Source organism: Ahaetulla prasina, chromosome 1 (genome assembly GCF_028640845.1).
Source record: "Ahaetulla prasina isolate Xishuangbanna chromosome 1, ASM2864084v1, whole genome shotgun sequence".
Classification (NCBI taxonomy): domain Eukaryota; kingdom Metazoa; phylum Chordata; class Lepidosauria; order Squamata; family Colubridae; genus Ahaetulla; species Ahaetulla prasina.
In genome coordinates this window covers 183,836,500-183,849,821 of record NC_080539.1, presented here as the reverse complement: position 1 = coordinate 183,849,821, position 13,322 = coordinate 183,836,500, and the positions used below count along the sequence as shown (strand labels likewise).

General features: G+C 41.9%; 1 protein-coding gene across 1 annotated transcript in view; it reads left to right on the top strand.

The window, feature by feature from the left end:
* The window catches only part of LOC131199178 (importin subunit alpha-1-like), a 79,598-nt gene extending 67,715 nt beyond the window's left edge, over positions 1-11,883 (top strand). Inside the window, exons 8-13 of the mRNA XM_058184657.1 lie at positions 441-523; positions 3,003-3,266; positions 4,767-5,000; positions 9,877-10,059; positions 10,765-10,914; positions 11,748-11,883. Of these exons, the coding sequence (XP_058040640.1) occupies positions 441-523; positions 3,003-3,266; positions 4,767-5,000; positions 9,877-10,059; positions 10,765-10,914; positions 11,748-11,771 (938 nt within the window). The 3' untranslated portion in view covers positions 11,772-11,883. The remainder of the gene's footprint in view (positions 1-440; positions 524-3,002; positions 3,267-4,766; positions 5,001-9,876; positions 10,060-10,764; positions 10,915-11,747) is intronic.
* The last annotated feature ends 1,439 nt before the right edge of the window (positions 11,884-13,322 follow it).

The window sequence follows — 13,322 nt, the reverse complement described above, 5'->3', positions numbered from 1 at the left end:
ATAGTTCCAAGAAGCAGGTAGGTCTTGAGTTATGACCACAATTAAGCCCAAAATTTAGATTGCTAAGTGAAACATTTGTTAAGTGAGTTTGCTCCACTTTACTTGTCTTGCCACCGTTGTTAAATTAATTGTTGCATTTGTTAAGAGAATAACAATGTTGGTTAAATGAATCTGGCTTCTCCATTGATTTCACTTGTCAGAAGGTTGCAAAAGGGGGATCACATGACCCCGGCACCATCATAAATGTGAGCCAGTTGCCCAAGGATCTGAATTTTGATCATGTGACCTTGGGGATGCTGAAACGGTCCTAAGTCACGTTTTTTCAGTGCCATTGTAACTTTGAACGGTTGCTAAATGAACTGTTGTAAATTGACTACCTGGAGTTGTTGATATTTTTTTTTTGAAAGTACAATTCTCCTTCCCATCACTGTTTTGTGTAGGAGATGGATCTGTCTACCGAGATACTTTGATCAACTTCGATGTAATTCCACCAGTTTTGTCACTGGTGAAGCTTTCTAACCCGGTATGTAGAAAGTCTGTTCCCTTGGGTTTGTTGCAGCGGTGCTATTCAGCAGGTTCTGACAGGTTCTGGAGAACCGGCAGTGGAAATTTTGAGTAGTTTGGAGAACCGGCAAATACCACCTCTGGCTGGCCCCAGAGTGGGGAGGGAATGGGGATTTTGCAATATCCTTCCCCCAAGAGTGCAGAGGGAATGGGGATTTTGCGGTATCCTTCCCCTGCCACACCCACCAAGCCATGCCCTCAGAACCAGTAGTAAAAAAATTTGAATTCCACCACTAGTTTGTTGGTTCTCTTGATCTGATCTGGCAAGATTTTTCATGATTTTTTTTCATTAAAAAGTTTTACAAATTTTTTTACCCATACATCCCCTCCTCCTCCCACCAACCCTCACCCTTCCCCCTCCCACCTCCCACCTTCACCCAATCCTTCCACCCCCACCCCCAGACTTCCCAGAGCAAAATACAGGGTTTAGTATCTAACAATCATAAGCTAGAATACGCAAACTATCCATAAACTCCCATCCGTCCCTTAGAACCTTAACTCCCCTTCTCCATAAAAAAGGGGAAAAAAAGAAAATATACAATACATTCTATTCATTCATAGGCTATTTGATAGTTCTTAATCCAATATTTGTTTTAAAAATAGTCGATCCTTCTTCTCCTTTCCAATATACATCTTTCTTGTGAATAGTCTTTCTGATACGCTGAAATTTCGGCCATCTCCAGTAAATTCACTACTTTTAGTGTCCAGTCTTCAATGATAAGCAAATGTTCCATCTTCCAATGCACTACCGGTAGTCTAGCTACTAATATTTAATTTAAAATCAATTTACATCCTTAAACGTTATCTTCTTCTTCAAAATATTTTGTATAATCCACCAAATTTATGTATCCACCATATATAATAATAAATAGTATCATCCCAACCAGATCTCCAACATTTAAATTATAAATTCAAATACGTACACGCCAGTATTTAGAATCTAGATACCATCTCTAAAACATTTTACAAAATTTTCCTCTTAAATTTTTAACTTATATAAATTTAACATTTAACCCAATTTCCCCTTTTATCATACAATCCTTAACTAATTCCATTCCTTATTCTATTTTTATCAACACCTTATATTCCCAAAATCAATTTTTAACTAGGTTTCTAACAGACCCGCCGCATATAATCAAATAACATTACTACAAACTCTTCTTCAAGATTTAAACACATACACAGTAATTTTTAAGTATATTCAAAAATTTCGGTTATGATTTACCCTTTCCAAATTCAATAAGTCTTCAAATTTTTACATAAACACTGTATTTGGGTTAGGTAAATCAATTCTATAGTCTTTCCACTTTTCACTTTAAAATGTCTTCATGTAAATGTAAAATCCGGCAAGTTTAAAGAAGACTGAGAGCGCAACAATGTTAACAAAGGCTTCCTTAAGTTTCACTTTCACACCCTTTTAAGTACAGGCGCCATTTCCTTTGTTCTTCTTAAATGCAGTCCTAAAACGGAGTTAAGGTCTGGTATTTGCCATTGCCAGTGCTCCTATCATTGCTCTGTCTCCCCTCACACATATGTGCTAGTTGTTCCTGGCTCTAGGAGGCAATGCTCATCTATGTTTCAAAGTCGCAGCACTGTCCAAAGACGTCTCCGTGCTCATGTGGCCAGCATGACTCAACACCAGACACATGGAACACTGTTACCTTCCTACCAAATGTGGTCCCTATTTTTCTACTTGCATTTTTTTACGTGCTTTCGAACTGCTAGGTTGGCAGAAGCTGGGACAAATAACGGGAGCTCACCCCATTTTGCGGTACTAGGGATTCAAACCGCTGAACTGCCAACCTTCTGATTGACAAGCTCAATGTCTTAGCCACTGAGCCACTGCGTCCCTTTTAAAGCTCTAAGGTAAAGGTAAAGGTTCCCTCGCACATACGTGCTAGTCGTTGCCAACTCTAGGGGGCGGTGCTCATCTCCATTTCAAAGCCGAAAAGCCAGTGCTGTCTGAAGACATCTCCGTGGTCATGTGGCTAGCATGACTCAATGCCAAAGGTGCACGGAACGCTGTTACCTTCCCACCAAAGGTGGTCCCTATTTTTTCTACTTGCATTTTTACATGCTTTCAAAACTGCTAGGTTGGCAAAAGCTGGGAGAAGTAACGGGAAGGTTAAGGTTAAGGTTATAAAGAGTCCAGCTCTACTGGACTCTTTATAAGGCAAAACATTCTCAAAAAATGAAAAGCGGTAAGAAAGTCCAAAATATACTGGACTGGGATCTAAGGACTGTGATTGGAACTCTGCCCCCACCCCCCCGATAACATCTACCCTGAAGTGAAATATTTAGCTTATGTAATTGGTCCTTGGTTTAACAATCAGAATTAGGCTCTGCCTTATCCTTGAGAATCTGGAAACATGTTCGTATGTCTTTTTTTTTTTGGCTCGTATGTTTTCAACCTAAGGAACATCATCTTAATTTCTTAGGTGAGTTTCCTGAGGAAAGTCATTTGGACCTTGTCCAATTTCTGCAAACACAAAAACCCCTCCCCTCCCCTGGACGCTGTGAAGCAGATGCTTCCCACCTTCACTTGCCTCCTGCAACACAAAGATGAAGACATTATCTCTGACACCTGTTGGGCGATATACTACTTGACTAATGCCACCCACCATCACATCCAGGTTGTGGTGGAGGCTGGAGTCCTCCCTCGGCTGGTGGAGCTCCTGTTTACCAACGAGCTGTCCATTCTGGTAAGCAAGAGTGGTTTTTGTGGGAACATTAGTGAGGGACCTCCATGGTCGTCTTCTATAGCCGTGATGGCGAACCAACGGCACATGTGCCACCTGTGGCACGTGAAGCCATATCTGCAGGCACATGAGCCATTGCCCTAGCTCAGCTCCAGCGCTCATTCGCATGCCTGCCAGCTAATTTGCAGCTGGCCAAACCCACACCTCCCCTCCCAAGAGTCTCCATGTGGCCCGTTTGGGATGCCATGTAAGTGTAGGGCTCGCACAGAGGCTCTGGGAGGGTGTTTTCAGCCTCCAAAGGGCCTCTGGGGGGATGGGGGAGACCATTTTCACCCTCCCCAGCCTCCAGAAAAGCCTCTGGAGCCTGGGGAGGGTGAAGAACGGACTTACCAGACCCACCAGAACTCAAGAAATGGCCTGTTTCTGGTCTCCAGAGGGCCTCCAGGGGGGCAAGGGCGGCCATTTTTACCCTCCCCAGGCTCCAAGAGAGCCTCTGGAGCCTGGGGAGAGTGAAAAACGGGTCTACCGAGCTCACCTGAAGTCAGAAAACTTCAGGGTGGCCTGCTAGGCCCAAAACAAAGTGCAGGGGGTCATCCGTGGAGGGGATCATGTGCGCATGCATGCAGTGAGGGGGCACATTGAATTATGAGTATGGGCATGCATGTACGCGACCCCCCCCACACACTCTTTCCGCTTTTGGCATGCAATGGCAAAAAGGTTAGCCAACACTGTACCATAGGCAACAACATTCTGGTAAGAAAGAGTGATTTTTTTTTGAAGGTAATACTAGGTTAGGTGAGGGTCCAGCCTCCATGAAGATCATCTATCCAAACATACCATTTGTGGGAATATTAGTGATGGATATCCATGATCTTCTTGTCTTTCTCTTTGGTGGAGATCTTTGTAGGCCCCAGTTCTATGTACTATAGGCAACGTCATTCTGGTAAGCAAGAGTGATTTCTTGAAGAACAATGCTAGACTAGTGGGGGATCAGCCCCTAGTTAAGTTCTATTCTAAAAGACGATGAACAGTTGTAGGAACTGGATATTGCTAGTCTGGTGAAGAGAAGGACCAGAGGAGACATGATAGCAGTTTTCCAATATTTGAGCGGCTGCCACAGAGAGGAGGGGGCCAAGCTATTTTCCAAAGCACTTGAAGGCCAGACAAGGAATAATGGATGGAAACTGATCAAGGAGAGATTCAACTTAGAACTAAGGGTATATTTTTTGACCATGAGAACAATCAACCAAGGGAACAGAATTTACCTTCGGAAGTTGTGGGAGCTTCATCACTGGAAGCTTTCAATAAGAGATTGGACTGCCATCTGTCAAAAATGGTGTAGTGTATGCATGGGCGGGGGGTGGGCAGGCATTGGATTAGCTGACCTACAAGGTCCCTTCCAACTCTGTTAATCTGTAAATCTGTAAAAATGCCTTTTGTGGGAACATAAGTGATGGACCTCCATGGTCATCTTATCTTTCTCTTTGGTGGACATTTTTGTAGACCCCAGCTGTGCGTGCTATGGGCAATGTGGTCACCGGGACAGAAGAACAGACCCAGATGGCCATCAGTGCGGGCATTCTGTCCGTCCTGCCACAGCTCTTGCATCATCCCAAGTCATTGATCCAGAACGAGGCCGCGTGGACTTTGAGCAACATTGCTGTTGGACCGTGCAGCCAAATTCAGCAGCTGATCACCTGCGGGCTGATTCCTCCTCTGGTGGAGTTACTGGAGAAGGTACAATGTCAGTCTTCCAACTAATGCACGCATAGAAAACAAACTGCGAGGCACTCGAGTTCCTTGGATATATTGGATATATTGGATTATTGGATATTTATTTATTTATTTTATTTATTTTATTAGATTTTTATACCGCCCTTCTCCCGAAGGACTCAGGGCGGTGTACAGCCGAAATAAAATACAAAGTATATACAATTAAAAGAAATTAAAAGAAACTATTAATAAATGGCCGATAATTTAAAAAATTTACAAATGTTTAAAATCTCTAAAACCCCAATTTAAAATCAACTATTTATGCCAGTCCTGCTTGAGTAAATAAGTATGTTTTTAGCTCACGACGGAAGGTCCGAAGATCAGGAACTTGACGTAAGCCAGGGGGGAGTTCGTTCCAGAGCGTTGGTGCTCCCACAGAGAAGGCCCTACCCCTGGGAGCCGCCAGCCGACATTGTTTGGCGGACGGCACCCTGAGAAGGCCCTCTCTGTGAGGCGTCTGGTCGATGGGAGGCATACGGTAACAGCAGGCGGTCTCGTAAGTACCCGGGTCCTAAGCCATGGAGCGCTTTAAAGGTGGTAACCAGGATCTTGAAGCGCACCCGAAAGACCACAGGAAGCCAGTGCAAACTACGGAGCAGTGGTGTTACGTGGGAGCCTCGAGCGGCTCCCATTACCACTCGCGCAGCTGCATTATATTAGATATATTATATTGGATATATTACATTGGCGCAGACTGGTGAAAGCCGACTTTGAGATTTCCTGCGGCTTTCACCTAATTAAAAGTAAAAGGTTTCCCTTCCCCCCCCCAGTCACTGGTCACACTGTCCAGTCCAGGTGCTGGCTGGTTGCTGGGTTATTTGCTCCTCCTCTGGACAGCCACCTGTGAGAATGTCCTTGGTTCCTACAGGAAAATGTTTTTGTTTTGGCTACAAAACCCTATTTAACTATTTCTCCCCCTGCCACTGCTGTGTGGCATCCCTGAAGCCTCCAAGATGACTTCAGCCAGGCTCACTTCAGGGTTGACATACAGTTTTGAACCATTGGGATTGGAAGCTGATTATATATTTAATTCTCACTAACAGAGATGAAATGATAGAAGGTGTTGAAGCTATAGGAATCTTGGGGGCAAGTGATCACGCAATATTGGAATTCAATATTATGCAAACACAAGTAGTGGAACAAAGTCAAACTAGAGTCTTGGACTTCAAGAGAGCTAATTTCAATAAACTCAGAGAGAGCTTGAGAAGGATTCCATGGATGAGAATCTTCAAGGGGAAAACAACTCAAGAAGCTTGGGAAATTTTGAAAAGTGAGATTATAAAAGCCCAGTCTAGCACAATACCAATGAGGAAGAAAAATAATAGATCTCAAAAGAAACCAGCATGGATGCATAAAGAACTATCTGACAAATTGAAAGACAAAAAGGACACATATAAAAAGTGGAAAGGGGGCAAATAACTAAGGCAGAATATTAGCAACAGCCCGAGCCTGTAAAGATGAAGTGAGGAAAGCTAAGGCTCGCAATGAACAAAGGCTAGCAACAAAAGTAAAAAATAACAAAAAAGCTTCTTCCAACATGTTAAAAACAAGAAAAAAGTCAAGGAAACAATTGGCCCATTGCTGGGAGAAAGTGGCAAGAAGGTGACAAGCAACAGGGAGAAAGCAGATCTACTTAACTCATTTTTTGCATCTGTCTTTACACAAAAGGAAAAAACAATCCAACCTATCAAAAACAGCACCACAAAAAACAGATTAGGAACACAAGTTAAAATAGGGGAAAAAATGGTAAGTGAACATCTGTCTACCCTAGACGAGTTCAAATCACCAGGACCGGATGGATTACACCCAGGGTTCTGAAGGAACTGGCAGACGAAATCTCGGAACCACTGAACTATATCTTTCAAAGATCCTGGAGCACAGGGGAACTGCCAGAGGACTGGAAAAGAGCTGATGTAGTTCCCATCTTCAAAAAAGGAAAAAAAAAACAAATCCAGGAAACTACAGACCTATCAGCCTAACCTCAATACCAGGGAAGATTCTGGAAAAGATAATCAAGCAACAAATCACCAAACACCTAGAAGCAAACAAAATAATAACCAAAAGCCAACATGGGTTTGTCAAAAACAGATCATGCCAGACTAATCTTATTGCATTCTTTGACAAAGTGACAAAATTAGTGGACCAGAGGAATGCTGTCGATATAATTTACTTGGACTTCAGTAAAGCATTTGATAAAGTAGACCATAACCTACTACTAGATAAAGTAGAAAAATGTGGGTTAGACAGCACCACCACCAGATGGATTTGTAACTGGCTGACCAACCGCACTCAACGTGTAGTCCTCAATGGAACTACATCCACATGGAGGGAAGTATGCAGTGGAGTACCCCAAGGCTCTGTTTTAGGCCCAGTACTCTTCAACATCTTCATCAATGACTTGGACGAGGGGATAGATGGGGAACTCATCAAATTTGCAGATGACACCAAGCTGGCAGGAATAGCCAACACTCCAGAAGATAGGTTCAAGATACAGAAAGATCTTGACAGACTTGAACACTGGGCACTATCTAACAAAATGAAATTCAACAGTGAAAAAAGTAAGGCAAAAAAACCAAAATGCATAGGTACCGGATATGTGGTACCTTGCTCAACAGTAGTAACTGTGAGAAGGATCTTGGAGTCCTAGTGGACAACCATTTAGATATGAGCCAGCAGTGTGCAGCAGCTGCCAAAAAAGCCAACACAATTCTGGGCTGCATAAACAGAGGGATAGAATCAAGATCACGTGAAGTGTTAACACCACTTTATAATGCCTTGATAAGGCCACACTTGGAATATTACATTCAGTTTTGGTCACCACGATGTAAAAAGGATGTTGAGACTCTAGAAAGAGTGCAGAGAAGAGCAACAAAGATGATTAGAGGACTGGAGGCTAAAACATATGAAGAACGGTTGCAGGCACTCGGTATGCCTAGTTTAATGAAAAGAAGGATTAGGGGAGACATGATAGCAGTGTTCCAATATCTCAGGGGTTGCCACAAAGAAGAGGGAGTCAAACTATTCTCCAAAGCACCTGAGGGTAGAACAAGAAGCAATGGGTGGAAACTAAACAAGGAGAGAAACAACCTAGAACTAAGGAAAAATTTCCTGACAGTTAGAACAATTAATCAGTGGAACAACTTGCCTGCAGAAGTTGTGAATGCTCCAACACTGGAAATTTTTAAGAAAATGTTGGATAGCCATTTGTCTGAAATGGTGTAGGGTTTCCTGCCTGGGCAGGGGGTTGGACTAGAAGACCTCCAAGGTCCCTTCCAACTCTGATATTATTATTATTATTATTATTATTATTATTATTATTATTATTATTATTATTATTATTATTATTATTATTATTATTATTTGAACAATACATGCACACAGATCAGAACACAAGCGGTTCTCGACTTGCAACAGTTCTCTTAGTGACCATTCAAAGTTACAACGGCACTGAAAAAAGGGACTTGGGACCGTTTTTCAAACTGACAACCCATTGCGGCCTCCCCAGGGTCATGTGATTAAAATTCAGAGGCTTGGCAACTGGCATGTACTTAAGACGGTTGCAGTATCCCAGGGTCCTGCATTCCCTTTTTGCAACCTCCTGCCAAGCAAAGCCAAGAGGGAAACCAGATTCACTTAATAACCTTGTTACTAAGTTAACAGCTGCAAGTGACTGGCTTAACAACCGTGGCAAGAAAGATCGTAAAATGGGGAAGAACAACTGTCTTGCTTTAGTCACAGAAATTTGGTTGTAAGTCAAGGACTACCTGTAAGTATATGAACAATGCATGCACACAGATTAGGGTATACCCAAAATGTTGGGGGCAATATGGTGACTGTAAAAACCACTTAGGGCTGTAAAGCAGTAGATAAGTCTAAGTACTATTGCTACACACCAACATGTATATGCACAACCATATATAGGCACACACCAACATGCAGCAAGGCCTTTGTCATGCTTACAGATTGACGTAGGCCAACTAACACGTCCACCATTTGGTCTGGATAAAATGAAATACCTATTATGGACGCATAGAGTGCATTTCCTGGGATTCTGCATTCTTTTTAGAGACAAAAATCTAAGTTTCTAAATTTATAGCTACTAATTTGGGGGAAAATGCCTATTTTTGCAGGTGTTCAAAGCAAGATACATGATGCTTACAGTTCCTTCCAGTTTAGGGCAGCTGCACATAATGAAAACTGAATCTAGAATTAAATCATTCATGGGTTCACCAAAGTATTAAAAGTTGCAGGTGGTTTTTTTTTTTTTTAAAAAAAGTGGAACCTCTGGGGACTTTTGATAATGAATTTTAACTGTAGCAAAGAGAGCTTTGCCAATAACTGCCAGCCACAGACAGAGTGCTTTTGTGAAGGTGCTAGATTATATAATTGTGATACCGGTAGCCCTCAAGTCACAACCGTAACAGAACCTGCCCGATTGGGTCATAAATTGTAACGGTTGTAAAATAAGCTGATCATGTGACTGAGTACTTTTATGACCGTTTTGTGGTAGCTGTTAAGCAAACCTATCGTTTGCTATGGTATGGTTTTGCCAAAATGGGAAGCAAATACTACTTTTTGACAAAAAACATTGTAAAACCTCCTGTGATACAGGATGCAGCAAAAAGCCATCCGCAGCTGTGTTCAGCACCAAATTGCGGTCATGTGACAAGTGGGAAAATAGGAGAGCCCTCTGAAATTCAAATCCGGGTCATAAGTCCTCTTTCTCAGGTCCGTCATAACACTGAACATATGCTAAGTCGCCGATTCGTAAGTTGAGAGCTACCTGCAAGAGCCATATTCATGTATTTCTTAAGGTTCTGTACTTCTTTGCCATGTGTAGGGAGACTACAAAGCCCAAAAGGAAGGTGTTTGGGCTGTGGCCAGTATCACAATGGGTGGCACGGTGCAGCAAGTGATGTCGATGATCCAGGCCGGAGTCCTGAAACCTCTGCTCAACCTGTTGTCCATCAAGGATAACACCACTATCCTTGTGATCTTGGAGAGTCTCACCAACTTCTTCCAGGTAAGGCTAAGAAAGGAAACTATAGAATGGAATGATAGAGAATTTGGATATATTGTCAGTCATTCTGTTGATTCACTTAGGTTCCTACTTGCAGGAATTGGGTATGGCTAGTCTAGAGAAAAGAAGGACTAGGGGGGACAGGGTAGCAGTATTCTAGTATTTGAGGAGCTGCCACAAAGAAGAGGGGGTTATCTTCCAAAGCACCCAGAAGGCAAGATAAGAAACCATGGATGGGAATCAATCAAGGAGGGAAGCAACCTGGAATTAAGGAGAAACTTCCTGACAGTGAGAACAATTAACCAGTGGAACTAGTTCAGAACTTGTGGGTACAGCCCGTTTCCCGACTTCTGGTGGGCCCAGAAGGCCTGAAAATCAGCTGGCTGGCGCACACATGCACACTGGAGATGAGCTAGGGCAACACTCGAGTGCCCACAGATATGGCTCCCCGTGCCACCTGTGGCAAGCGCCATAGGTTCGCCATCATGCATCTATACCCTTAGGTATCCTGGATCTTCCCTTGTATAAAACCATGATTGTCTAACCTTGCCTAAGCACAGTTTTGCTTTCAAAGCAGACCCTTCTTGGAGCAATGGGTAGATCCAACCTATGTATCTTGTTTCATTCACCGGGATTAAACCATGGCTTTGTGCAACAGAGGAAGGCAGTGTTTCACCTGCTACTCGTGTTTTCTTTTTTCCATACCAGACAGCTGAGAAGTTGGGTGAGAAAGAAAAATTGGGCCTTTTGGTCAAGGAGCTGAAAGGTGTGGAGAAGATTGAAGCCCTCCAGACACATGAGGATAACATGGTCTCTCGCCCTGCTCTAGCCCTCATTGAGAAATACTTTTCTGGAGAGGTAAGAGGATGCTGCTATCAAATTCCCAAGTTATCCTTGAAAAGCTTAGCTTTTAAAGGAGAACTAACAGTATCTTATCAGCTGGGAAATTCCTTCTCCATTTAAAGAACATCTGGAAACTGCTAGCTTCTGAGCATATTTTTAACCCCATTGGGAGCAATCATTGGTTAACTCTATTGCTGAGATTTCAAAACTGTCCTGAGAGTTGTTTGGTGAGTTTGTGAATTGTGGTAAAGCATTTGCAAAATAACTGACATTGTTGCCTTAGATTTAGCCTGTGGTACGAACTTAGTCCCTGCCGTTTATTCAATAAACCATAGTTAAGAGAAGTGTTATTTGCACAATGGAGGAATTATGTCTTAAGAGACAGAGGCCTGATTCCCACCTTATACTAATAAATTATGGTTTTTTACAATTAAAGTTGATTTTATATGCTGGATGAATGCAACTATTTGTGATTTGATCCACAAAGGCAACGTAAAGCAATACTTGGCACAATCTGCAAATTTGACCTATGAAAAGTTGCTTCTGGTGTTAGAATAGAATTTTTTATTGGCCAAGCGTGACTGGACACAAAAGGAATTTGTCTCTGGTGCATAAGTCTCTGATGTACATGCAAGCTACAAATGATAAATTCTGATTATATGATCATAAAATACAATGATCATAAATCATATTTATGAGAAGGATTGAAGAGTTCCCCATAAACTTTCATCAAATTACAATGCTTGGAATTGTGGGGAAGGGGGCATGTGAGTTAAAATAACAGATTTGAAAAGTCTGCAAGGAAAATGTTGATTTTTTTTCTCTTCTCTTTCTCCCATCGATGTTAGGAACTTGAAGACCTCTTCAGATAATAAAGAAAAACTCTGCCTGATATCTCCTTCTTTCTTCTCATTGTTGTAAAAACAGTTCCATCTAGAACAGACCTCTTCAGCTGCCCTTGTAGAAGCATCCATTATGTTGTACCAGAGTTTCTCAAACCTTGGCACCAATGTGTGGACTTCAACTCCCAGAATTCCCCAGCTAGTTGAGGAATTCTGGGAGTTGAAGTCTTACCCATCTCAACGACCAATTCCACGTTCTGCCCCATTATGCATGAAGAGAAACTAACACGACAAGCATAATGAACTCTATCAGGGTTTTATGTGAGGTGTGAATCTGGGAAAAGTCTCTTTGTAAATTATCATCCTTGTAAAAGAGTCGATTAGAACAGCCTTTGCCATCATGGCCTCTGAAGAAAAATATCCTTCAGGCCACTGCGTGGATTTCTTCCGTAATTCAGGCATCCACCAAACCATCTCTCCTCTATGCCATCTGTTCCATCCTGTAGCTTGAGGCATGAGGTATATTGATAAGGATATTCTTAGCTCATAACCAATGTTGTGGGTTATTGAGCAGAATGCCTTTTGAGTTTACGCACGAAAGCGACTGAGAATGATTGTGGATAATAACGGTTAACACAAACAAACTGGGTTTTGTTAATATTTTACTTTTAGGGAAAAAGCAAAATCATAGTCCAAAAAACAATCCAAGTCATAGACATTTAAAGTGAGATAAGATCAGTCCAGGGATATTCTCCAAGATAAAGTCTTCTTACCAGTTGTAGAAAAATACAATAAAACAGATCATCTTTAGTTTAAATCAGGAAAAAAGAAACAGTCAATAAATATTAGTAAAACAATTAATAGCCATGATCAAGCAATGATCATGCAGAGATCAATATAGAGTTACAGCATATCAGCAGGTAAAATGGTGTAGTGTCCACAACAAACCGGAATTCAGCTTTCCTTAAGTACATTGGCTACAGAGCTCAGCCAAACAGGAAGCATGATGATGCAACACAGTTTTTAAAGCTACATAATACTTTTAGCTACAAACACACAATGTTGGTTTATATATTTCCTGACCAACCAGTTCGGCAATAACAATTTCCTAACATATATAATAAAGGTGTTTTGTGTTTAAGGTATTGCAAAGCTTCTGAACATGGATTGCTTCCAGGTGATGACCAGAGACGCAGCAAATTGGCAATTGGGTTAAAGCTGCACTGTGGTGCTAAAACCCCATAGCTCCCCATGAGTTGAGAAACTGCAGAAAAACGAGGTTTAGGCAGGACCTGCACGTTCTGTGTCTTAGTTGCATTGAAGTATAGTGGAGATGGTTCTACATCTTTGTCCCAAAGGTGCTTTTTCCAAAAGGCACCTGGACTTTCTTTGCTTTCTTTTTTCCTGAACTGAAGAAGCTTCTTTGCTGAGAAGCGAAACATTTAAAAATAAAAAAACCCAAGAAAATTCCAGTTGCTTTTTTGGAAAAAGCATCTTTGGGACAACCATGACCTGGATGATTGAGAATTTCCATAGATGTCCCAAAGGTGCTTTTTTTCAAGAAGCAACTGGACATTCTGG